The following is a 27432-nucleotide window of genomic DNA, read 5'->3' as shown; positions in this document are numbered from 1 at the left end:
TGCAATTTGCAAAATACGAACTTTAAATGGCTGTAATTTACAAATTTTCCATATATATATATATATATATATATATATATATATATATATATATATATATATATATATATATATATATATATATATATATATATATATATATATATATATATATATATATACACACACACACGTGGCCCAGTGGTATGAGTTCGGATTTATTAAACACATGTTTCTTTTTTTTGAAAGGGAGTTGGGGTTGGGTTGGAATTAAACACATGTTTCGTATATTAATATATACTTCGTATATAGTTTACTTTTAGAATTAAATGAAAAGTCAACTAATGGTATACTTATCCTAAAAAAAAAGGCCTACTTTACTACTACGTACCTAATTAAACAGACCATATGTGCTCACATCTTTAGAATAATTTTTTTTTAATAAAAAAAAATAATAATTTATTGAATACTTTGTAATAATTTAATTATCTGTACTTGTATTAAAATTCTACTCGTACGCTACAAGAAGGTCAAGAACGTGTTGGTATATAACAAGTATTTTTTTTAAGTAGTTTTTGGAATCACCCAATCACACTTATTAAATTTTAATGTTTATACGAAATAAAGGGATATTGTATTTGTAGCATACTTTACTTATTTAATTACTGCGTATATTTCTATATTTTTATACTCATAGATCTATTTATTATCATATTCTTGGTGTTAAATAAATATATATCCTCCGTAGTTGTAATTTTCTATAATGAAATTGGTCATAAAAATCTGTTTAGCTACCACATGTAGATGTAAAGGGATATTGTATTTGTAGCATACTTTACTTATTTAATTATACTAGCCTTCTGGCCCGTACAATGCACAGGTTATTCATATAAAATTGTATTGAGAGATAACTGAGGAAATATCAGTAAATCATTATAGGGTATAATATGTAACCGGAAAAATTGTATTGAGAGATAAGTGAAGAAATATCAGGAAGTCATTATAGGGTATAATATGTAATCGAAAACATGATTAAAGAAATTAAAATTTTGGAACATTAATCGAAAAAGAGGCTTAAATAGAAGGTGGAAGGTCTAAAATTAAAGAGAGAATATGAAAAGGTTGAATTAAAGGGGAGAGATGAAGTGTGTATGAAAGATGAAATATAAGTTTAATGAAAGAATTAAAAAAAATGGTGTAATAAAAAATTAATAGTGTAAGATGACATGTGGCACTATGGTTAGAGAAGTGTAATGGATGGGACATATGTCTTTCTTAGTTTCTTGGTTATAGTTTTAAATACTAAGTATAGAAGTATAGATATAGATTTCTATATTTTTATACTCGTAGATCTATTTATTATCATATTCTTGGTGTTAAATAAATATATATACTCTGTAGTTGTAATATCTATAATGAAATTGGTCATAAAAATCTGTTTAGCTACCACATGTAGATGTTCACATGCTAAAGGAATCGTCCAACAAAGATTTCATAAAAGAAAAATTGTTTGGTATCATCTTCTCGTACAATATACACGCTACCAATGTTCCGTTTGATAAGTCGTAGTCCGTATAAAATTTTCTTTCTAATGAAGGTAAACATGATTTCTTGTTCCTTGTTCTTTCCGATTTCTTTCCTTAAATGTTTTGTCCGGCTGACCACTTCGACATAGGGAATTTATACATTTCCTGTTCTTTTAAATCGTAACAAAACTTAAGTTTTAAAATTGAAAATTAATTGCGACTTTATTTTGGTTTGAGAATTAAAGATGAACCGATGAAGCATTTAATTTTTCTCCCTTTATTACTCTCATCTCCTAAATTATCATGCATACTCTTCACATTACAATTTGGGATCGATTCTCACCCCGTCCTTGTGGCTCTCTAAACACCAAAAAAAAGATGAACCGATGAAGAATTTAATTTTTGCAATTATGATCAGCGCAAAATTTTGTTAATAATTTTAATTCCTAGCTTTTTTTTCATTTACTTACAACACAATATCAGGGTGCACACTTTAGTAGGTCATGATTATTGTATCAATAATTTTCATACAAGAAATAGGAAATGGTACATAAATGTTTTGTGCGAAGATTATTTTGTTTGAAGTTTCTGTTTACGTCATCATCTAATTTCTTTCTCAAGAATGTGTCATATTGTGTTACAAGTAAAATAAAATAAAGAAAATACTAGTTAATTGTGACCGGTATAGCAATAATATATACTTTCATATTATATACTTTCATATAATTTAGGAGAAAAGTGTTTAAGATTGAAACATGACTCCTTTAATTTTTGAAAGTTTGTCACGCTTCTATATTAAGAAAATTGGAAAAAGGAGAACGGGTGCATGAATATAAGGTGGGTGCTCTCTATTTTACGAATATATAAGAGAGCCAGATAAAATATAAGGTGGGTGAGTGTAAGAAAACGTGGATGATTGGATGAATAGAGAGATTAAGGATGGAGTATTACTTTAAAATAAATGCAATAATTTACTTAAATGCCTAATTACTTTTGTAGGAATATTGTCCTTGCCTCATTGCATTGCATAGCTTACATTATATACAAAGTACCTAGGGAAGTATAGCAGACATAATGCCTAGGGAAATATACAATACATGGGGAATGATTAATACAATGATAGTAAATGCATCATCACAATTACATAGGATAATACACCCCCGCAGTCTGAGCGGGAGGTAAACGAACGCTTAGACTGGAACGAAACTCCTCAAAGAGAACTTGCGGCAGCCCCTTGGTAAAGATGTCAGCGAGTTGGTATCTTGATGGGACGTGAAGAACTCGGACCTGACCACGACTGACCTTTTCCTTAACGAAATGGATGTCCATTTCTATATGTTTTGTTCTTTGATGTTGGACGGGGTTGCCCGAGAGATACACAGCGCTCACATTATCGCAGTAGACGATCGTTGCTTTGGTGAGGGGACGACGCAATTCAAGCAGAAAATTGCGAAGCCAGCATGCTTCAGCTACGACATTAGCCACTCCCCTGTATTCGGCTTCGGCGCTAGATCGTGACAATGTAGGCTGCCTCTTGGCAGACCAAGAGATTAGATTGTCGCCGAGAAAAACACAATACCCGGATGTTGATCTTCGCGTGTCGGGACACCCACCCCAGTCCGCGTCGGTGTAGGAGATGAGGTTAGAAAGAGAGGATGGATATAGGTGAAGCCCAAGCTTTAGGGTACCTTTAAAGTACCGTAAAATACGACGGAGGGCTTGCATATGTTCTTGGCGAGGATCATGCATAAACAAGCATATTTGTTGGACGGCGTATGAGATATCGGGCCGTGTGAAGGTGAGGTATTGCAAGGCTCCGGCAAGGCTTCGGTATAGTGTCAGGTCGGCAACTGGGGGCCTAGAATTCGCACTCAACTTTGCTTTGGAGTCTACTGGTGTTGCGGAAGGGTTGCAGGAGGACATATTTTCTCTTGCTATTATATCCTCTGCATATGAATTTTGTGACAAGAAAAGCCCATTTGAATGATGGGTCACTAAAATACCAAGAAATGAGTTCAAAAGCCCAAGGTCTTTCATTGCATATTCAGATTTGAGCTTGCCCATGATGGATAGTCGAAGAGCCTTAGATGATGTAGTGAGGATGATGTCGTCTACATATAGAAAGATATAAGAAATCTCCTTGCCATGGCAATAGATGAAGAGAGAGTGATCCAATTTGCTATGGACAAATCCGATTGTAGAGACAAAATTTGCGAACCTACGATACCAAGCCCGTGGGGCTTGCTTGAGACCGTATAATGCCTTTTTGAGGAGGCACACATGAGATGGATTTTCTTTGTCACGAAGGCCCGGAGGTTGGTGCATGTACACAGTTTCATCAAGATCCCCATTCAAAAAAGCATTTTTGACGTCCATTTGGTGTATAGGCCAAGACTTGGATAGGGCAATGCTTAGAACGGTTCGAATGGTGGCCGGTTTAACCACGGGGCTAAATGTTTCATCACAATCAATTCCAACCTGTTGGTTCCTGCCATTAACAACAAGAGGGGCTTTGTGCCTCTCAAAATCACCGTTAGCATTTTTCTTGTGGCGATATAGCCACATACAAGGAATAATGTTGGCATTAGGGGGACGGGGCACCAACTTCCAAGTCTTAGTTTTAATTAGAGCATGAAACTCGTCAAGCATAGCTTCTTTCCAATTCGGGTCCGACAAGGCGGCAATGGGATTTTTGGGGATGGGAGAGGGGGCAGTGGAGGTGTGGAGATTGAATGGAGTTTTCGGTTTATAAATGCCATGGGAACTTCTAGTTGCCATTTGGGGTGAAAGTGGTGGATTTCTGATTTGGAGAGGTTGGGTTGCGCTAGTGGGCTGGCCTAGAGACGATGGTGAAGATGGGTTGGAGATTGGTGAAGCGGGTTGGGCTGCTGGAACAAGAGGGGAGGTGTTTGGGATAGGTGGGCTGGTGATTGGGGGAGAAGGAGAAGGCGTTGGTGAGTGGGGTTCTTGTTGGGCCTGATTGGTTTGTTGGGCCGCAATAGGAAGTGAGTGTTGGCATAAATGGTGCAAGAGAGAAGGAGGGAGCCCATGATCGAGAAAGTCATAAGTTTGGGCAGTTGGAGAGTGAACTTTAGAAAATGGAAATTGTGTTTCATCGAACACTACATGCCTAAAGATGAAAATTTTGTTGCTTGACATATCTTAGCATTTGTAGCCGCGGTGGTTCGGAGGATATCCTAAGAAGACACATGGGGTAGACCGGACTTGGAGTTTGTTGATTGTGGTGGATGGGAAGAGAGGATAGCATAGGCATCCGAAAACTTTGAGATGAGAGTATGTGGGATCTTTGTGATAGAGAATTTTTGTGGGAGAGTTGAGACCTATTGTTTTTGATGGGAGGATGTTGTGGAGATATGTTGCCATTTGAAGAGCATGATGCCAAAAAGAGGGAGGCATAGAGGAGTGAGCTAAGAGAGTGCGGATCATGTTGTTGATAGTGCGTATTTTTCGTTCCGCTTTTCCATTTTGAGAGGATGTGTGGGGACAAGAAAATCGGAAGGTCATGCCATTTTGTTCACAAAAAATTCGGAAGGGTCCATTATCATATTCTTTTCCATTGTCACATTGAAAACACTTGATTTCTCTTTCAAATTGAGTTTTAGCATAAGCACAAAATTGGAGAAAGAATGAGTGCACTTGGGATTTTTTACAAATAGGGTAGGTCCACAAAAAATTGCTAAAATCATCCAAGAACAACACATAATATAAATGGCCCGCGGAACTTAATTTAGGTGATGTCCAAAGATCACTATGGACCAAATCAAAAGGAATACAAGTAGTAGAATGAGAGTCTAAAAATGGCAGCTTAACAAGTTTTCCAAGAGGACATGAGACACAAATAGAATTGTCTAAATTACTTTTACAATCAACAAAATTTTGCTTAGTAAGAGACTGTAAGATATTTTTGCCAGGATGTCCAAGTCGTGCGTGCCAAATTGACGAAGAGAGAGCGGCAAAGGTGGAATGTGAGGTGGCGGGGATGGTGGTGGAGACGGGATAAAGGTCACCGGTGCTTTCACATCGCATACGAGTTGTTCCCGTCGCAAAGTCCTTCACAAAAAAACCGAACGGGTCAAACTCAATGGAAACCCAATTATCACAAGTGAATTTTCTTACGGAAATCAGATTTTTAATAAGCTTTGGGGCATGAAGAACACCATTTAAGGAGAAGGGGGGATGTGGAGAGGGAAGAGAAGCACAACCAACACCCCGAATTGGAATAGCATGCCCGTTACCAACAATTATATTTTGAGGATTGCTCAAATTAAAGTAAGACGAGAGAGTACCTGACTGAGATGTCATGTGGGAGGTGGCGTCGGTGTCCATGTACCACCCGTCGTCCGGTGGTGTGAGGGAGAGTGTGTGAAGGGAAGCATCAATGTCGGTTGGAGCATAGCTTGCGGCAGAGGAGGTTTGAGCAGAGTACGCTTGTTGCTGTGTGGGTCGTGGGCCAAGTAACCCTTGCTGACGAGGCCCAACAGGCCCGGACCATGGTGTTGTTGGGTATGGGCACGGTGGCGCCGCCCATGTCTCCACTGAGCCCATGGTGGGTATTGAGACCATTGTGGCCAATTCTGCCAATTGTTGACATGGTTGGAGTGATTTCCGCCGCGGTTATTGTTGTTGTGGTGCCGGCCACAACCACGACCCCCGCCGCCGCGTTTGCGCCGCCGCGGCCATGACCCCTGTTTCCCCTATTGTTGGAATTGCTTGACCGATTGTGGTTGTCATAAGAGATGGAATTATTAATGGGATAGGGAGTCGAGTTATTCTCGGAGGTGATGAGGGCGGTGCCGGCGGTGATGGCCTCGCTGGCAGCCTGAGTTGCGAGGCGGGATTCCTCGAGGGTGAGCATAGATCTGGCCTTGTAGAAAGAGGGCAGAGGAAGCGACGCTATCATACGATTTTGGGAGGCCACGGATTAAGGTGAGCACCAGGCGTTGGTTGTTGACCGGAGCTCCGACATTGGCGAGTTGGTAAGCAATCATTTTAACGTGTTGACAGTAGGAGGAGATGTTGGGAAAAGCTTTCATTTCAATGGTGGAGAATTCCCCTTCCAATTGAACTGCTCGAGAGCTTTGATTACCGAGGAAAATGTCACGAAGACGCTCCCAAGCTTGTTGGGCAGTGGATTCGGGTTCCAGGATTGTTTGAAGAAGTTCATTTGAGATTGTGGTATATATCCAACCTAGCACAATTGCGTCGAGGCGGGTCCAAAGGGCAGGATCGGCAGGGTCCTCTTTGTCTTTTGGTGGCAGTATGTGGTCGATAACATCGTATGCACGAGCTTGTATTTTGAAGAGCTTGGTCCAAGAGGAATAAAGGGTCTTTTTCATCTCCAATGTGATAGGAATGAGGCTTTTTATGTTGGTGACTGCACACACAGGGTGAAAGGGAGTGGTTTTGGGCAGTTCGTTCATCATGGTAGTGATGAGAGAGGAGGAAGAGAGAGCAGAAATGGGCAGAGAAGAGAAGAGGGAGATTAAGAGGAGATGAAAGGTCAGATAGAGGACCTAATCTGATACCATGTAGGAATATTGTCCTTGCCTCATTCCATTGCATAGCTTACATTATATACAAAGTACCTAGGGAAGTATAGCAGACATAATGCCTAGGGAAATATACAATACATGGGGAGTGATTAATACAATGATAGTAAATGCATCATCACAATTACATAGGCTAATAACTTTATTTTCGGGAGAGAAATAGATTCTTGCTCCTTAGTTCTCATTCTAGACTTGATTCTCATCCTAATCAAAACCCATTTTCAATTGCATGCCTCTACTTTTTTAATAACTCGACATCTCACAGGTCCTCCCGACCCGGGTTAGTGGGGTAGACAATTTGGAAGAGTGGGGGGAATATCACTCTCCCAAATTGTCACTAGTGAGGATTGAACTCCCAACCTCATGGTTGGAAGGTACTCTCCTTTTCACTAGACCAAACTTGGCTTGGTGTAAATCTCCTAAGTCCTAACTATGCACCTTAAAAAAAAAAAAAAAAAAAAAAAAAAAAAAAAAAAAAAAACTCATAAAACTCTACGTGGAAGCTAAAAGAGGGAGAAAATAGTTAAATAAAGAGGGAGAAATTAGTTAAATAAAGCTTTTTCTTTCACGAGTTTCAATTCATCATCTCCCATCATTGTCCTCCACTTAAAGCCTTAAAGGGCATCTTATTTATCTTCCTTTCGTCTTTGCTTGTTTCTTCTATCATCTATGGAGTATCATTTGTCAAACTTATCACTAAAGATACATACTTTCTTTTTTACTTGATCCTTTTTAAATTTTACACTATTTACCACCACTCTTTTAACCGTCTTTTGTGACTAGTATGTAAGGAAAAATATATTTATGTGTGATTTTTTTTAATTCGTCTCAATTAATACTATTATAACATATAACTTTTATATAATTTTCTTAAGGAAAATTAAAATTATTAATCGATAAACTTTTACACTGACAACCGTGATAAAATAAACATGTTTTAAAAAAAAATGATGAAATACAACAGACAAATGAATGATAATACATGTAACAATGACCGTTGTTTGTGAAATCAATCTTAATCAAATGGACAAACAATTCAAGGAACTTATATATGTATCTATCAACTCTTTGCATTTTTTATTCTAGGCTAATTTGTTCAAGATGATTATTTGATTAAACAGGTCATTGTTAAAGATCAATCAAGAAACTATATTCTTAATTAATCAAATTATTTATACATGAATACATCATTCTACTTGATAAGAGTTTTAACTTCTCTTACACTCTTACTTGATGTAGTGTATGCCATGTATCTTATTGACTCATCAACTATAACCATGAACAATCATAAATAATTTCACTCTTCTACTATGCATTAATGCAAAGCTCGATCTAGTGGAAATGTCTACATCTCACAAATTCACAATCATGAGGTCTAAGGGACAATCACCGATCTAGTCCCTTTCTTAGAAGCTTCAATCTCTAAGCACAAACTCTTGTAACGTATGGTTTTGTTCAGTCCTCAAATGTGAGACAATTCACGCTTGCATTGTATTTAACACTTTATTTTGAATTTCAATACCCTATTCAAACCATACTCTAGCATGCAAGGGTAGTGGCCAATGTCCGTGTTATGCAATATGTATAGTGCTTGATCTAATGATGATGTTTATTAATTTGAGAACCTTCTCGGCTTTCTTTCAACAATGTATGGTAGAAAATTAATAAAAATGACAATGTCGTCTTCAAAAAATTTGCCCTCAAACTAAAGTCAATGAAACGTGTATTTCATTACTAACACTATGTTTGGAAATAGAGCAAAATGGAGTGAAAGGAAGATAAGAGGGAGGGGGGGGGGGGGGGTGGGTGGGGGAAGACGCTTCATCATTTGTTTAAATATATAATGCTAGGAAGGGACGAAATTGGAAGGATTTATTTTTTCTATCCATTTTAATAAATTAAACTAGTGTTATATTCAAGCGATGTCCTGGGTTGTTAGTTTGTACTTGTTTAATTTGCTAATCAAATTTGACTGTTTAGATAGTAAGACTTGTTAGTTTTGAGTTTAAGGCCATGTTTGGTAATTAACGGTTAGCTGATTGGTAAGAGCTGGTTGCATTATCTGTTTTGACTTGCTGGTTTGCATTAGCTGTTTTGCCTAGTTGATTTATAAGAGCTTTTTATGTAGTGTTGTTTGGTAAAATTAGCTTATTATTTGTAGTTGTTTGTTAGTTGAACACATAAAATGACAATTTAGGACATTGATAATTTTTTTTTTACTTGACTAGGGTAAGAAATTGGGAGGGCAGGAATGTGAATTAGAGTAACTTTTAGGATAAAATTGTCTTTTAACATCCATTACTTAATAAGCTAATCTAAAAAGCTCTATTTTTTAGCTTTTTACAAATTAGCTTATTTGTCTCAATAAGCTCATTTAAAAAGCTCTTTTACCAAAGAACCAAGTTAGATGATAATTTATGTAGTCAAACCTCTAACTTATTGGTCAAATAAGCTCATTTTTTGTCAAACTCTAATTACCAAACATGGCCTAAGTCTTGTTATAAATATTTTTTTATTGTCGAACTTAATCATTACATAATGAAAACAAATTGTATAATAAGACACAAATTAACTTATCTAAGTTAACTATAATTTTGTTACATAATAAACACAATTAATTAATGGGTAAGTTGGTAAGACTCTTAACTTAAGAATTGTTGGTCTTGATATTTCGTTTTAGGTTCGCTAATATATAAGTATAGATTTCTACATTATTGGAGAGATCTCGAAGAAAGTTCACCTTCTCCCTCCCCTCTTTTAATTTTTTATCCCCTCTCTTTTCCTTCACTATTGTTCTCCAAAGATAGCTTAAGGGTGGAATTTGAGGGACCGAAAGTGAGATACATTTCTTTATTTGAATAAGACATAGGGCAATGGAAGGAAAATAAGATGAAGGGACTCATTTTTCTTACCTTTCTAATAAATCAAATAACACTGTAGTTATTATGAGGTAAAATTGGTATAAACTACCTTTTTTGTCCAACTTTTTTGAAAAAAACCACCTTTTATGTATTTTTTTTTTTTACTAAACCACCCTTTAAGTACCTAATTTTTTTTTTTTTTTTTTTGCACCACCCCGGCCTATTTCAAATCTTACGCATTGCATCTCAACTATTCACTTCCAAATCAACAACCATAGCAAAACTTTTCCTTCCATCTCAATCATCCGCTTCAATTACCTCAGTTTAGGGTTTGAGAATGAACAAAGACTACAATTTAATTTGTGCAGCAAAATTTGGTTTGGTTTTTTCAGAGATTTACTCAATTTAGTCATGCATTTATATAGAGGGAATGGTCGAATGTTTTTTGGAGAGAAAAAATAAGGGGGTGTTTGGTTCACATAATTAAGGTATAAGGTATGGGTTTAGAATAGTTTAAATCCATATTTTATGTTTGTTTTATGATTTTATGAGTTTCAAACCTATACCTCAAACCCCCAAGGTATGGGGTTTAGAAACCTTGGGGTGGATGTGGGTTTGACTCATTCTCATACATTTAGGTAATAAATAAAAGAAAACCATTGCATTTTATAATCATACCAAACATATGGTATTAAGAATCAAGTTCCAAACCCATACCACTATGGTTTCATTCCTGATTCCAATCCCATAACAGTTTGCGAACCAAACGCCCCCTAAATGATTTAGGAGGGAAAAGTACAAGTTGTGGGCCCCTTTGACATATTGTTTAAATTTTTTGTCAAAATTTGAAATAAGCGTGGTGCAATAAAAAAACTTAGGTACTTAAAAGGTGGTTTAGTGGAAAAAAAAAGGTGGTTTTTTGAAAACACAAATAGTTAAATGCAGTACAAAATAACCTAAATGCAGGAAATTTATTTATATGAAAATAATAAAAGACTAAAATACCCTTATTCAATTTTTAGAACTCAATATTCCATTTCAACTTGAACCTAAAATTCAACTTAAAAAATTCTCCATTACTACGGTGTACCTTTACTAATGCAATAAATTTTTGCTAATCCCACAAATTTCACATTCATTTTCCTCCCATCTAAGGTAATTTATATGTGTAATTTTGTTCTTATTTTTTTAATACTATGTATAATATTTCGTTCTTTTTTTTTCGGGGATACTATTGACCCCCGGAAATCTTATCCGGGGGGTATTGTTGACCCCCAGAAATTTTATTCGGGGGGTACTTTTGACCCCCGGAAATCTTATCCGGGGGGTGCCATTGACCCTTGAAAATCTGATCCGAGGGGTACCATTGACCCCCGAAAACACATCCTGACACCTTGACATGCCCCCGAATAAAATCGTATAATATGGAAATTTTAGTATAATTTGTTTGATTGTTCATCTATAAATTAGATTTTGCGGAAAAAAAATACAACATATAATTTTCATACCTCAAAAAAATCATCTTAGTTCACTTCATTATTGTCCAGAATCTGTTTAGTATTGAATATTAAATAGGATGAAAGGTTGAATAATGGTGGTGATGATTATATAGTTAAGAGTGTAAATAATTAAATAAAAACAAGGGCAAAATTGAAATATAATCATTTTAAAAAAAATAACTTATTCTGTATTTAGGTAGAATTGTACCTGCATTGATAAAAAAAGTTGGTTTATACCAATTTTACCTTGTTCTTTTTGCAAGCTTGAAAGACGATGGCTGGGCTGGTCTTGGTACAGTAGCGCGAAACTCAGCAGGCGAAGTTCTTTTTGCAGGGGTCAGACGTACTCGTGGCTTTTGGTCCCCGGAGATTGCTGAGAGTAAGGTGATTTTGCTTGGTGTTAAGTTAGCTCGTCGTTATGGCTACAAAAAGATAATAATCGAATCTGATAGCCAGGTTATCATCTCTCGTCTCTCGAAGGGTGCCACTTTCCTCTCTGATTTGGATACAATCTTGGATGATATTTTATTTCTCAGCTCTAGTTTTGAGTTTTTGTCGTGGTCTCATGTACGTAGGGATGGAAATTTTGTTGTCCATCACCTCGCTAGTTTAGTACCATTTGGGGTAGAACAGGTTTGGGAAAACTCTTGTCCTTCTGTAATTACTCCGTATGTTCTCATGGACAATTTGTCCATTGATTAATAAATTTGGTACTAAACTTTCTTTCAAAAAAAAAAAAAACCTTGTTATGATTAGAAAGAAATGGAATCACTAATTTTCTCCCTTCACCTTCCTTTCTCTTCCTTTTTTCACTTCACTTCCCTTTTCATTTTCTTCACTCATGTCAAACTGAAACAAACATAATGTACGGGCCCAATAATATTTGCATGACCTTTTACAGCTTGCTTGGAAAAAGAGAAAAAGATGTGGAAGGAAGGGAGAGGGAAGGAAGAAAAACATTCCTATGTTCGGATGACAAAGAATGTGAGGAAAGGGAGAGAGGGATTTGTTTATTTCTATTTTTGCAAGAGGGAAAAGTTTTTTGAATGATGCATAATAGCAATATGTTGTACTCCATACTTGGTATTTCGTTCTGAAGAATAAATAAATAAATAATTTAAGGTTGAAAGTTGATCAAGCAAAACCAATCTCAAAAAAGTATAGTCAAATTATTTTAACACTTTATTTGGACAACAAATAAGGAAGGAAAGGAAGGGGATGGAAAAGGAGAAAGGGAAGGGGAAAGAAACGTAGAGGAAGGTGAGTTCCATTTTACCTCTAACTCTTTCTAATCTTGAAGGAATTATGCTTATTAAAGAGTACAAAAATAGATCCCACCCTCTACTTCCCCCATTCCTTTACACAAACAAGAGAGTCCCGCTCCCTTTCTCTTCCCTTCTTTTTCTTCAGTTTCCTTCAATCCAAACAAAGTGATAGATCATGTGTATTTGATTTCGAACAGTATTGTGCAGTCTAACTCATAAAACTATGTATCTCATTTTCCTTTCATATCTTTCTTAAAATTACCAATGCCACTAAATACAAACAACCAACAAGTCAGCTGCCGTCATCACAAGGATTCACAACCACGATCACTAAGTTAAACAACATTGCCGCCACCACCACATTATTACTTAGAAAAGTAGAAAATTTTGATTTCATGGAAGAAACATGACTAAAGTGCTGCAGTTCTAGGGAAGAGCATAAGGTTCATTATTGTACTTCGTATAAAGTTTAAAATCATTAGGTGAAGTCTCTGTTTGTGCTGGTTCATTTGGTATAGCCTAATGAAATTGGAAGGGCTTACTGGCTTAGCTTACATTGTATAATAGAACTTTCAAATAACAGAGATTATCATCACAACCCGTACCGTCAACCATCAACTCAGTAGAATATTCAATAGCGTAAATGCAAATTCATCAAATACTAATAGTGAATGAAGCGTAAAGACAGCAAAAGAAGAGACATGCAAGGAACTTTTTTGTCTCTTGCATTACGAAAGAATCGTGACATATCCCAATACCCAGTGTGAAGGTACAAACATCAGGTTGAGTTAAACTTAAATAAGACAAACACTATAAGAAATGTTAAACCGTTACTTCTCCTTGCCACCATCAATCCTATTTCTATGTCTATACAAGGCATCTAAGGCAGTGGCTCTTGCAGGAGGATGAATATGAGGTAGAATTCTAACTGTAAGAAGTCAATACGCAAATTTTTAACCATCTACCATAACTACATCTTGTCATGAATTGTAGCAGAAGAGGAACACATAGCAAAACCTTTGATTCAAGTTCCTCTTCACTGTTTTGGAATCGATGACTTCTTTGTGAACGAGGACAGTTCCTTTTCTTGCTCTTTCTTTAAAAAACTCTGAGCAGTGGAATTCACAATCTTGAAGAAGAAGTTCAGGAGGACAAGCCATACAATTGTATTCCAAATTGAATTAAATGAAAGGCCCCACTTCTTTACCTGCAACAATGGTTTCAAACATGCTTTACTGACGTGACCTAAATGACAAACCCAGAATAACCTTGGCTCAAACCCAACTGTACCAATTATAAGTTGACCCTTTTATGCCCCAAACTAAATAGACCAGACCCCATCACAAAATCAAATAAATTAATTTATTAAAATCAACAAACGGAAAATAGACCCACAAGTTAATGTCCTGAAATAAATGTATCTAAAGTAAATTGATTCATTGATAAGCAAATTAAAAAAAAAAAGACCTAAATTTGACCCTACCCAAAATGAACAACTAGCAAACCAAGTATAACCTGAACTGAATGGACACGAATAAAACCTTATCTGAGCAACCCGTTTTCCACCTGTAAGACTTGTTAGATATTCAAGGAAGCTTAAAACATATTAAAGGAATACCCCCTACCTGGACATTAGTAGCCACTGGTGGAGCAGTAACAAGATACTTGTCTTTAGCAGCATGAAGTTTGGCAACTAATGTAGGCAGCACAGCAGCAACTCCGGGTATATGACTAAGCACCCATATTAATTCATTCTCCACCCAATTTAGGAGCTGATTGTTGCATACTGAGATGATAAAAATTGTCTGCAGCATGATCAAGATCAATACAAATAAAAATGATTATTATACATGCCTCAATCTTGGAACAAGTTAAGTCAGGACAGCATCAACCAACCTGAATATGCGTCTTTACTATTGCCTTTCCAACTAATGTAGCAAGGAAAAATTGCCAAAAAGGTATCCCAAATTGTCCACACATTATACCCGCCAGATCAAACAGAGGATTCGGCACCTAAAATACACACAGGTTGCTCATTAGATTATATAACCCTTGCATGAAGAAACACTAACATGCATAAAATAAAACCCCACTTTTCAACAATAGTAATCATTTTAAAAGTAGCTAATTTCTAAAGGAAGCCCATGAGGCTTTCTAAATTCTAATCATGTATCAATTCATATACATTATTGAAAATAAGTAATATTACAATAATAATAATATTTCTATTAAGGTAAATGAGGTCTTAGGTTCTTAGCCTGAAGTGAATTTTGTAAATAAACACCTCTATCCTTGTTGAAGCAAACTCTGGGTCTGATTTTCTTAAAGAAATTAAAGAGATAAAGAAAGCATCATTATTCTGTAATCCGCACTTAACACAAAGCCCACAAACCTAGCCTGCTTTTATGCTAGTTTATCAAATAATAATCATTTCATTTGCCCCTTTTGTTGTATTAGAACAAAACGAAGGATAATAAATGCCCCCATCTCATCTGAAAAATCCAACTGTGTGGGCTGCGACAGAATGAATTTACTCCAAGCACCAACCCTCTGCCTACCAAAAGCCTACCCCAAACCTTTGGACACCTGCCCAACCAAACTACCTCAAGATTAACACTGACGCCTCCTTCCTCCCCCCCACAAAAGAATCAGGTTGTGCCATAATTTGCAGGGATCACAGAGGCCACTGGGCACTGGGTCGTAGGAGCATATACAAAAACATTCTGCTGCAGTGCCATTGCAGCTGAACTATATGCAGTTTACATAGCCTTTACTCAGATTCAATACCATGCCTGAGGAAACTGCATTATTTCCACGGATTGCAAACAAGTAACTGACCTGATAAATGGGAATGAGAAAGGAGAGACCTGTAGACCAAATACTTTTTTCAAAAAACTGCAGGGAACTTTGGGGCCAGCTAATAGGTACAGAGATAAGGTTTGAACCAAGGACAGCTAATACTGCTACTGATGTTCTAGCTAAGGAAGCAAGGGCCTTGAACGATCTTTTGTACAAGACCATTATTTTGTGTACAACACCGACGGTCAGTAGTAAAACTGTGTCTGAAGACATTACTAGAATCTTAGCTGCGGATGACTGTACTAATACTACTACCCACTCAAAGGGAACCTTGCTGTAACTGCTTCTACTTCCTTTAATTAATTATGTACTCCTTGCTTACCGGAGGGAAAATTAAAAAAAAAAAAAAAAAAAAAAAAAAAAAAAAGGGGTATATCTTCTTAGGCACATAACATAGCCGCTTTCCAAATAGTTTAATATAACCCTCTATGGTACAAAAGGGTTAACACGATAACTCTATTGAGATACAAAGAAAAGACCAATTGATTTCAATTGTTAACTAAATTACTAAACCAATCTACAAAATATATGTGATGTGTTTGTCTTTGTCATAACACTCGTGAACAAATATTGTCCAAAAAAAAGAGGCAAGAATAAATGATTTTCCTCATTATCATCTATTCACATTAGGAAAATCATCTCTTTTTATAGAGAATGAGGGATGTACATGAAAAAGTGTATTTTCCCTCAAGAGGCATGTTTTTTCACATACAAGACATTAGCGTAACTTAACTTTAATATATGTCATAACTACTTGCACTACCAAGTACATGAAAATTTAGCAAAAGACATTTTTTTCACTTAAACAGTTAAAAGAGATCAACGTATTTAATACTCCCTCCGTCCTGAAGTTAAGTGCTCGTTTCTCATTTTTCACCGGTTTTAATGCGAATGGATAAAAGAATTAGATTCCTTAAAAACAATGGTTGGTGATTTCTTAAAAGTCAATAGGAGAGGAGGGAAATAAGTGGGTGGTAATTCAATGCCAAAAGTAATTGTCACTTAATTCCGGGACAGAGGGAGAATACAATTGCATACATTGCTATTTTCATTTACTTCCATACCTCTAGTAACAAAAACATATCATTAATTTCCTCAACTCCTAATGATATTAATGTGAATCCCAAAGGCACATCTAATATATACAGGTTCCAACATGTAGACTCGCAGTGACTGATTGACCCTCCCTATCCCTCAAACTTAAATGTACTCTCTACTTCATGTCATAGATAAACGATCCACAGAAATGAAGCCTTCAAGTCACCATCCATATTATAAAGGCTGCATCACTGATTATACTACAGCAAATCAGCAATATAGCCTCAAAGTTCTACGGTTTTGGTATTAAAATTGCAAAATAGAGACCACGTCAATTGATTCTATTTCTACATCAAACTACTTTGATCTATTTGAGCATTCCATCATTCAAAACTAGCTCTCTATTAAACAAATATATTATCACGACTAGGATTTCAACTTTGGCAGGTGAAAGTGAGATATTGGCTTATAAACGATTTGGCAATTCTTATAGGATATACTCTTATTAAACATTAAAAAACCCTTGCAAAAAAAAAAAAAAAAAAAAAAAAAAAAAAAAAAAAAAAAAACAGAATCCCACACTCTTCCCTGTTTCCAACTTCATTTAAGATGTTTTTTGAGGACAAATAAGGATAAGGTATATTTTATGGACATATGTATTGCATAGGTACAAATTCTGGCTTGATCCTTCATTGTGGAATGGTTGTAGCTTCAATGCTGTATAGTGAAGAAACCTTCATTATTTTAAGAAGGACAATCTTAATAATTCTCTACTCCAATGGGCCATAGCAGGTAGGTGAATTGGCTTGTTTTGGGAAAGGAAAGCAACATAAGGTGCGTTGGAGGTGCGATGCCAAGTTTCTTATGTCCTCCATCCCTTATATTCATTAAATTCTGGGTAGTAAGAACTACTAAGGACGAAAAATAAATAAGGAAAAAAAAATGGTAGTTATCAATCACCATATGTTTGCCATTGATTTGTTGTTATTCTCTGGAGCAAATATTACAACAGTTTCTTTATAGTTATATGCTCTAAATCTCTTTTCTAAAGCCTCTGGTCTATTATTAAAAATAAATTTAAAAAAAAAATAAAAAATTGATGTCATTTTAAGTGGTGTGATTCTTGGTGACAAGTAGAGGTGGTTATTGGACAGGGTATCCCAATGATAATAGGGTCAAAGCCAAGCTTATAGGACTTTTAATGGACAGGGCTATTAATGGACAGGGCCCTTATTGGGTAGGGTCAATATAGGGCCAACATGTTTTTCCAATTTAGTTGATAAAGAAAATACATAATGTAAAAATAATTATATAGATTAATTTGTATTCATATGTATTTAATAATGACTTTGTCCAATATTTATTTTAATTGATATTTTGTAGGCCCGCCCATTATCGACCCGTGGCCCGCATTGTCCCGACCCTATATTGACCCTATAAAATGTGACCCTCTTTGACCCTAACCCGCAACCGACCCTCACCGACCCTAACCCGACCCGCCCAATAACCAGGACTAGTGACAAGGCAAGCATCCCTCGAGTCTTAAAGATCCAGATAGTAGCTTCCCCGAGAAGTTTTCAATTTTCGTGATCCAAAACTCTACTTGATAAAATCCAGCCATGGAAGCAAAGTAGTTTTTTTGGCATTAAGATAGTTTGAAATCAGATTTGTTCACCCATGCTGATTTTAAAAAGAACTGCAGAGGCTGCTGTTTGTTTATGAGGACTTGGGATATTACTCCAAAAAAGCTTTTGTCACTCTGTTAATTGAAGATAGGAGGTGGAAGAAACATCAAGCAATTGAATGTTTGCCTGTTTGGAATAAAGCAGCTATTTGCAAGCTTCTTGGGGCTTTGCAATACAAGAAATAAAAATTTTGGGTCCGCTGGGTGAACAGTAACTAAATTAAGGGAAGAGACCCATGTTCTATAGCCATATTCAGGTTCTTCCAGGGTTCAAAACAAAGATTTATCTGTGCTGCTGCTAGCTTTAGTTTTATAGTTTGTTCTATTGGTCCTCTAGCTCCTTGGTTTCAGGAATTTTTTTTTTTTTTTTTTTTTTGTTGTTGTTTAGTGTTGGCCTGGTTTGCTTCTCAAACCCTTCCATGAAGTTAGGGGAAGATGATTATTTTTGCACTTCAGAGGCTTTGACGTGTTGTATTTATGTTTTGTAATGCTCTAACGTATTGGTAATCAACAGACATCTCCTAATTGCCAGAATATATTGGCAGTTGAAACAAGTAATGAAAATTGTTAGGACGAAGACTAAAATGGGTTCATATAATGCAGAGGAAAAAGGATCAGTTAAATTATTTCAGGGACGTGTTAAAATTGAAAGTCTGAAGAAGAACAAAGGGAGTATCATTTCAGGAGATAACTGGTCCTACTACTCTACTGTTGCCATTCTTGCCAACAGTTCAAAAATAAAAAATTATAAATCCTGAAACATAAATTCCAGAACTAAGAGAGTTTTAATTAGATTTCATTTAATAAATGCTTAAATTTCACATAAGCTAAGCAGTGAGCCTGACAACAAATCCTAAATATAAAAAATAGAAACAAAAAAACAGAGTTATAAAGAAAAAGGCTACATTGGTCAAATGAGAAATACTCGTATCAGAATCCAGGAAAATAACACAGCCCAAAATGGGGTAGGCACTAACTTCTTCATATTCAAGGAACACAAGAGATGCCCTCCCTATACCAAGGGTTGTTAAGAGAATTAGTTGTATCAATGCAAACATTTAGTCATAACTTAGATCTATATTCTAGATGCTCATGTAGAGGTGTCAAAACCGAACCAATCCAAAAAAAAATCATTCGTTTCGAATTGTAACCGACCTGATTTGACCCGAGAAATTCAGAACCCAAATCCAATCTGTAATCGACTTGAACTTAATCCGAATCCCAATTTAACCCAATCTGAACTTGACCCATCACCTATTTGACTTGAACTCAACCCAAACCCAATATGACCCGACTTGAACTCTAATCAAATTGATTTGACCCGACTTGAACTCAAAACGATATGAAGATGACCCGACAAATAACTGATTTAACCCAATCTGTTACCCGTACTGATATTAACCCGACTCGATTTTAAACCGATTTGATTTTGACCAGATTCGATTTTAACCCGACAATAATTTTAAACCTAATTTATTATTTACCTTTTTTTCAAGTTCTTATACTACTATATATTTAAAAATTTACAAATTATTAATAAATTAGAAAGTCTAAAACTATAACAAATATATATACAAATTGAATTAGTAATAAAGCAAACTAATAGTACTCGTAGCCTCATGAAATTAATCAATTGAAGAGTAGTACCTTAAAAAGAGGACATTCTTTTGTGTAAATCACCATATGTGACTATCATCTATCAATCGAATCAGTCTATCACTAGTTCATTACTAATTGTCTTATGTACGTACGTATGATAAGTCATCAATAATTATTCAATTTAAATTTGGCTCCCAAATAAATATTACACATGAATTGATTAAATGAGAAAACTAATTCTTCGCATTTCGTAATAATTAACCATGCAATATGAGAAATGACATACGAATGACTTAATATCGACCCAATAATATTTACTCTAAATTTAAAATGACCTTATATGCATATTGAATTGGGTCAACTCGACCTAAATCTAGACAAACACGGAAAGGATTTGAATCGGAATTGACCAAATATTGAATCAACTTTATCTTAATCAAACCGGACTTGAGCGAATCGAAATCATCCGAACCGAAATCAACCTGACCCAAATTCACCCGACCAACCTGGTGAAACCCGTTTTAAATCCGATTTGAATTTTTTCGAACCAAACATGAACCGATCAGGAGTTAACCCGACTAGACTTATAGATCATGACCCGAATTTGACCCGACCCGAAAAGAATAATTTTAACCCGAATAGACCCAACCCAAACTCCATCCCGTTATCCGAATAGACACCTCTATGCTCAAGCGTTCATATTGCGATTGATTAGGGTTTACCCAATACTCCTCGCCCCCTACCCCCCCAAATATTTCATATTAATACTTTCGTTCCAATACTCAAGAGTATTAATACTTCCAAATCAGCGTATTCGCCATATTATGATATGTTAAGGAGATAGGATTTAATAAGGAAGGGTGATGAAGAGTAAGAATTGATCAATAAGGGTGGGTTTGACTATTTGTCTCCATTACGCCAGCCAAACACCATAAAGGCTTGGGGAGGAGGGGGGTCCTTATTTTGCTTTCATGACAGCTAGTCCGTTTCCTTTGCAAGGTTACCTAATATATCGTATTATGACCCTAAAAATCGTATTTATGAAGGGAAAAAAAAAAAAAACTCAAACGTATTACAATACTCCCACCTAGCATATTGCGAATTCATATTCATTCTGTGTAGTAGAATAGGGTGTCTAATCAGTTTTCGGTTTGGATTTAGGCTAAATCCAATCCGATTCAAAATAAAATTCGGTTTTTTATTTTTAAATCCAATCCGAATTTCGCATGAATCCAATCCGATCCAATCCGAATTAAAATTCGGTTATTTGGATCCGATCCGAAAATCCAAATTAAAATACATTGCAAATTTTTAGGGGCCTAAAGTGATTATAAAATTGAAAATGCAATTATGAATAATAAAAAAATTAAAAACATAAATTATATTAATGTATCAACATAATTTTACGTGATTTATATAAAGTATCCTTATTTGTAAAAGCATGTTTCATATTTCGGTTAATTCAGTTTATTGGATCCAAACAAGGTCAATCCGATCCAATCCGAAAATCCGAATTTTCAAAAAATTTCAATCCGATCCGATTTAAAGTTTGGATCCGATCCGAATTAATAATTCGGTTTGGATTGGATTGGATTGGATTTCGGTTTATCCGAATAATGGACACCTTAAAGTGGATCGCATTACGTATGAGGTAAAACTATGCTAGATGGCAAGATTGACAATGTTAAAAGCTAAGGAGCATTAAGCAAACTAACCGAAGCAAGTAGTAAGATTGTCCAGCCATTTAGGTACTGAGAATGTGACAAGAACCAATATTTCAATTGCTTTAAGTGTTTGCCAATGGATCCATGGTCTTCAGGGGAAGACACATCCAATTCCTCCATTGGGTCCAATTTGCTTCCAGATAAGCTTGCTGAATAAAGATTTGGGTAAGTCTAACATAATGAGCTAGGTAAAAACAGTCAGTAGGAATAATTAGTGCAGACTGCTAATTTCATCCAGGGAAAAAAAATAAAAAAAATAAAAAAAATAAAAAAAAAAAAAACACCATGTTCAGAGAACGCCAGCATATGGTAGGTAGAGAGAAGACAGAACAGGAAAACAACAAAAACACAATAACATATAGAATTGGAAGAACAAAAGATTAGGCTGATAATGAATAAGCAAATCAAGAAATATTACTTTTCAAGAGCATGCAAAATCACTACCACAGGCAAAAATTCTAACTACAACATCACAAGAAAAAGATTTTCAACAGTACTACCAAGAAAACATGAATACAACAATTACCGTTAAAAATTAATCCACATGTCTTCACATTCTAGCCTATAACCTAAGATTTAGAGCAAGGAAATCCTAAAATAAGTAGCAGCATCATACAGAAAGAAGAAAACCAATATAAGGATCAAATGCAGTTCAAAAAACCAGACAATGTCAGTATTATCACTGTATCATGAACAGCAACAGATAGAGGGTAAACATGGTACCCAACTGCATGGGTCATATTTGCTCCAAAACCAGAAAAGCATAATCTTTTCAGTGTTTGGAATATGCGAGAACTCGGGAAGCAACGTACAAAAACTATTGTTAACATATCAAAGAAATTTTACAGCCTAATACCCAAAAATCAGCCATTCTATGGTCAAGAAAATGCTATAACCAAGCGGGTGATATATCAGCCAAGAGAATATTCTTAAGTACATCGATGATCATTTGAGAGACTGAGGGATAAATCAAATCATCGAAGATTGCATATATTTTGAGTTTGTTGCAATCAGAAACATAAAATTTAATTCAGTTTTAATAATGTGTTAATGAAGTTTAGGAATTAATGAAATGTGTATGAAGTTTTGAATAATCAGATAGTAATAGAGATTTAACCCTAAACTGCTTATTCGATCATACCATGAATACAAATTGGGTCGTGTCACTTAGAATTTAAAGAGAAAAAAATGATTAAAAAAATAAAAACATTCCAGAACAGGATTTTGACAACATTGAAGATCAGCAAACCTTGTACCAAGAAGTCAATATTCAGTAACAAACACATCCTTCAAACTTCAACATACCATGTGAAAGAAAGTAGGTTTTGAATACTTACTCAAACACAAAAGTTATTTAATAAAAAAAAAATTCATCACAGCAATTCAGTATTGAAAAATAATTCAAAATTAAAGTTTGGACATCATTATAAACAAGCATATTTAGATGATTTCATTAACTAAACATTAAAAACATATTGACACTTCAGGGTGAAAATGCATACTAACTTATGATGTGAGGATCATACCTGCCCTAGAAATGAAATATGGTGGAAGTTCACCCAAAGCAGTTCCAACACCCCATAAAATAGCTTCTAACTGTACTTGTGGCAAAATGCTGCTAAGAGGAACTCTTGTACCATCAACAGACTGAAATAATGGAGGTCCGAATTCAGAGCAGTCCTTGTCAAGCCATGATGGACCATGCTTCAACTGTATTGTATCATATGGAGCACTTTTCAAATCAACTCGACCACATTGCATTGCTTTTATGGTAAATAGGGCAATATGTGGCCCCAGATAGAGAACAAAAGTGTGCAAGCCGGATCCTGAAAAATCGACAAGCAGTAAAAAGGGATACATGTTACTGAGCTGAAAATGACATGCACTGCTGTTTTCAAGTTTCAAAAATTAAAACAACTAATCTGTTGCTCAAATTATAATTGCATCATTTGCACGAAATAATTATGTAATTAGTCGAGCTTGCAACTATGCAAGAGATGATCAAAAAAAGATGTTTGAAACAGTACAAAAGACAAATTAAAGCAAATTAATATGCTTGTCATATTACCCTCTGACAGTACCCCCATTCAATTTCTTCATGTAGCTGCTACCAAGTAATGCATACAACAATCACAAGAAAAAATCTCAAAAAGTGCACATTACCTAGTCCAATAGAAGATGCAACACCAAGAGCAGTCCACCATAATACAAACTGAAGGTACCGAAGAATCTCTTGAACATGCTGCAAGAGAAAGCAACACCAAAATTAACCTAGTCACCAACGATTAGAGTGGATAATGATAAACACTTTGTTTCTCTAGAATGAAACAATTCAAGATATAATATATACATGAAATAAACAATGATCCATCTCAACCTTAGCACTTTAAAAGCACCAAAAAAACATATTACCCAGCATTTATAAATCTAAGCACTGATAACATTGCATCAATTTTGACCAAATAGCTTCTCAATATGCACAGTATACCAAGAAAAACTTGTATAGGTCTACATGAAAAATATGAGACATAAAATTAATAGAGAACAAAGTACCTTTTCATGGGAACCTTCAATAGTTGCCAAGAGAATTACACTTGACATTACCAAGGTACTCAAGACTAAAAGCCAACCACCTTTTGCCAAGAGATATGCAACTGATTGCTTCGCATAATCAGAAATAGCAAAAACAAAAAACTTCAAAGTTCTACCCGGTTGTGTAGTCAAAGTCAAAGTATCGAGTTCATGTTGATGTTTCTCATGTAGTCCTGAATGTAGCATATATAAGTGTCAGAAAATTACTTCATTTAAAAATGCCAAGCTTGCATCCAAAAGCTACAAAGAGTCAAAGACAGCCAGCTTGCTGCTGAACTAACTCGTTAATGGTTAAACAAGAAAAACATAGTTTGTCCATAAACAGTAAATAAAGTTTCACCTGGCTTCACCCTATAACAAACAAACCATCAGATATATATTTTCACTAGACCACATGATAGTTTTGAAAAAAATGTTGTAAAGGGGAATTAAGACTTTAAAGTCGCAAATCATGATACAAGCAGTCAAGCAGGTTAAAGTATTATTTACATTGAATCTGGATAGTTACATAAATTCCAAGAAAAGCCAAAACGGCAAATCCAACTCGAACTTTTCTAACCGCAGACCCTGACCCTTGATTCGCATGCATCAACATTTAATATTCAAAAATCTTTACAGTTAGATACATCTCATGTCATCTATGTGAATATTTGTATAAGAAAAAATTCAAGTTAAGCAATATTCAAACAGCTTAATTAACTGAGATAAATATCAGACCATAAAGATTAGGCCTTGTTCTCATTATCTTAAAAAATGTTGGGTTTTTCTAAACTATGCCCCCAAAGTTATTGAGTTTCTAAGGTGTGACCATGCTTTTTTAAAATTACAAGATATACCCTCCAACTTAAGGTGTTTATTCAACCGTACCCTATAACGTTAATCCAATGTTAGTAGTTGTGTTAGCGGTTCATTACCACACTTTAGAGAGAAATTTCACGCCCAGATTGGGTTAGAGTTATATAAGTTGGTTAACATTTAACATTTTTTTCCAAACTTTCTCATCTACTTTTCCTTCTTTCTTCTAAAAGCAACCATTGATATGTAAAGCTCTCGGTGTATTTCTTATTCTTTTTTCTCATCCGCTTCTTATTACTTCTTATTTATTTACAATTCTAACGTCGAGTTTACGTCAAAGGGTACGGTTGATTAAACAACTTAAGTTGGAGAGCTCAACTTGTAATTTTGAAAAAGCATGGGCACACCTTAGAAACTCAACAACCTTGAGGATATAGCTTGGAAAAACCCAAAAATGTTTCAGGTCTACTAAAGTACCAATACTAAGTTAATATGAGTTCATAAGATTTACAAGTAAAAGTTAAAATTCATTCAAACAAGGGCTACACCACTAACCTACACCACTCCCACCCCTTAATCTTCACCACAAAAAAAACTACACCACCAGCCTACCTCATCTCTTTTGCATCACCAACACGCAGTAGCAGCTACCAGCAACATCTAGCTGCTAACACAACCCGCAGCAGCACCCAAACGCCCACCAGCCATTAAACCATCTGCACTCCATTGCTGCAGCTTACCCACAACACTCTCACGCACCACCATTCACTCAGCAAAGCAGCAACATGTGCTCATCGCCTTGCAACAGCAGCAACCACAACTTGCTCAATTCACCATCAACCTTTCCTCACCATCTTCCCTAACTGCAGCTATAGCAGCTACGCTACAACCTCCGTGCTGCCCCTGCACAGCTTGTCACTCATGGAGTCATGGCAGCTTGTATTTTCAATTCAAGCCACAAGACAGCCTCAAAACCAACGCACAAACCCACAACGCATCATAGCAGTTCCAATTAGCAAGCAAATTCAGTGCGGCCCCCAAAATCATATGATTTTATCCAAAATTAAGTTCAATCCAGCCTTAGTAAATTTGAGTATTCACCCCTTTAGATAAGTATACAGGCTTCCAAGTTATCAGAACATAGCCTTTACATGAAGGTTGAGGCTACTAAGGCTTTCTATTGATCACCTAACTAGTTATTGCTCCTAGTACATTGAACCCTAAAGTTCAACCTCAAAATTACAACAAATTTTTTTTCAGTAATGCTGTACAGGTAAAACTATAGTGAACAACTCTGAAGCAATATTAATAATATATACGTAGTAAATAAAGCATTACATTGTTATGCAGTCAACTTAAATCTCGATTTCCAATGCTAAAATCAATTAGGAAATCCATCATCCAATATCAATGGAGTATATCATATTTCGTATTATATAATGGAAACTCCGTAAAACCTAAAATATTTTACCAAAACTTACAAAAAAAATCCCAACTTTGTGCTAAAAACAGCAGAAATAACCCAAACCCAGATTGAAATCAGAGTCAAATCAACAAATAACTTCACAATTACTAACCACCAAATTCATAAAAATACCCAAATATAATAAATCAATAACAATTAAAAGTTAATCAATAAGAATATAAATTTGAGTGAAAAGGATTACCTGAGATCGAAGAATCAGGCTCTTGAGACGATGAAGCAGCAGAAGAATTAGACGAATTGCTTGATTTTTTCTTGGAGCCCATCTTCAAATGCGCCCTCTTTTTTTTTTTTTTTTTTGAAAAATCAAATTTTTTTACAATTATAATAAGAACATCACCTTTTTTTGGACCAAAAAAAACAGTGCCCAGATGATGTTTGTTGGAAAATGATTTTGTTAGAGTGAAATTGACAGGGAAAACCAAAAAAACGAACAGATCTGTGATTATATAATCAATAAGAATTATGAGATGATTTTTAATGTGTTTTTAGCCTTTCTTTTCTCTCTCTCTCTCTTCAACCAACAGAGTTTGCGTAAAGAGTGAGAGAGCTACCCAATTTTATTGTTGTTTTAAGTGCGCAAGGGGTGAGCATGGGACGGGTACCCGTACCGTTAGTATTAACGATTCGGGTACTCGATAACCAAAATCACTAAAAGCGATACCCATAATCGGAACTGATAAGTTTGGGTATCCAGAATTCGGATACCCGGATTAACGGATCGGTTATCGGGTACCCAATAAGATATCCAATAATGATAATTAAACTTAATTATGTAGTTATTATGATATAATTTACAAACAACAATACCATATGATCTTGACCAAATTATTAATAATATCATTAATCATAGATATTAGGATAATTTGCCAATTACTACCGCAAGTTAATACTCCCTCCGTTTCATAATGTTAGTCTCATATGGAATCAATCACATAAAATAAGAAAAGAAATATAT

The 27432-nt window shown here is 35.5% G+C and overlaps 1 protein-coding gene across 1 annotated transcript; it reads right to left on the bottom strand.

The window, feature by feature from the left end:
• Window positions 1–13386: 13386 nt before the first annotated feature.
• On the bottom strand, window positions 13387–27011 carry LOC110725966 (vacuole membrane protein KMS1-like). The gene is made up of 8 exons (XM_021905443.1): window positions 26659–27011; window positions 24158–24369; window positions 23768–23846; window positions 23131–23430; window positions 21596–21753; window positions 14597–14713; window positions 14326–14505; window positions 13387–13907 (listed from the first exon to the last, which is right to left on the bottom strand). The coding sequence occupies exons 1-8, from the start codon at window positions 26738–26740 to the stop codon at window positions 13737–13739; spliced, it is 1299 nt and encodes a 432-aa protein (XP_021761135.1). The 5' UTR covers window positions 26741–27011; the 3' UTR covers window positions 13387–13736.
• Between the last annotated feature and the right edge of the window lie 421 nt (window positions 27012–27432).

Source organism: Chenopodium quinoa, unplaced genomic scaffold (genome assembly GCF_001683475.1).
Source record: "Chenopodium quinoa cultivar QQ74 unplaced genomic scaffold, ASM168347v1, whole genome shotgun sequence".
Taxonomy (NCBI): Eukaryota; Viridiplantae; Streptophyta; class Magnoliopsida; order Caryophyllales; family Amaranthaceae; genus Chenopodium; species Chenopodium quinoa.
This window is presented reverse-complemented; position numbering and strand designations above follow the sequence as displayed.

Coding starts and splice junctions, on each gene's coding strand:
- LOC110725966 (XM_021905443.1), bottom strand. CDS start 26,740: ATGGGCTCCAAGAAAAAATCAAGCAATTCGTCTAATTCTTCTGCTGCT. Junction 14,714..21,595: donor CAATCTTACTACTTGCTTCG/GTTAGTTTGCTT, acceptor TGTGTATTTTAG/GTGCCGAATCCTCTGTTTGA. Junction 13,908..14,325: donor CAGTGGCTACTAATGTCCAG/GTAGGGGGTATT, acceptor CCATTGTTGCAG/GTAAAGAAGTGGGGCCTTTC.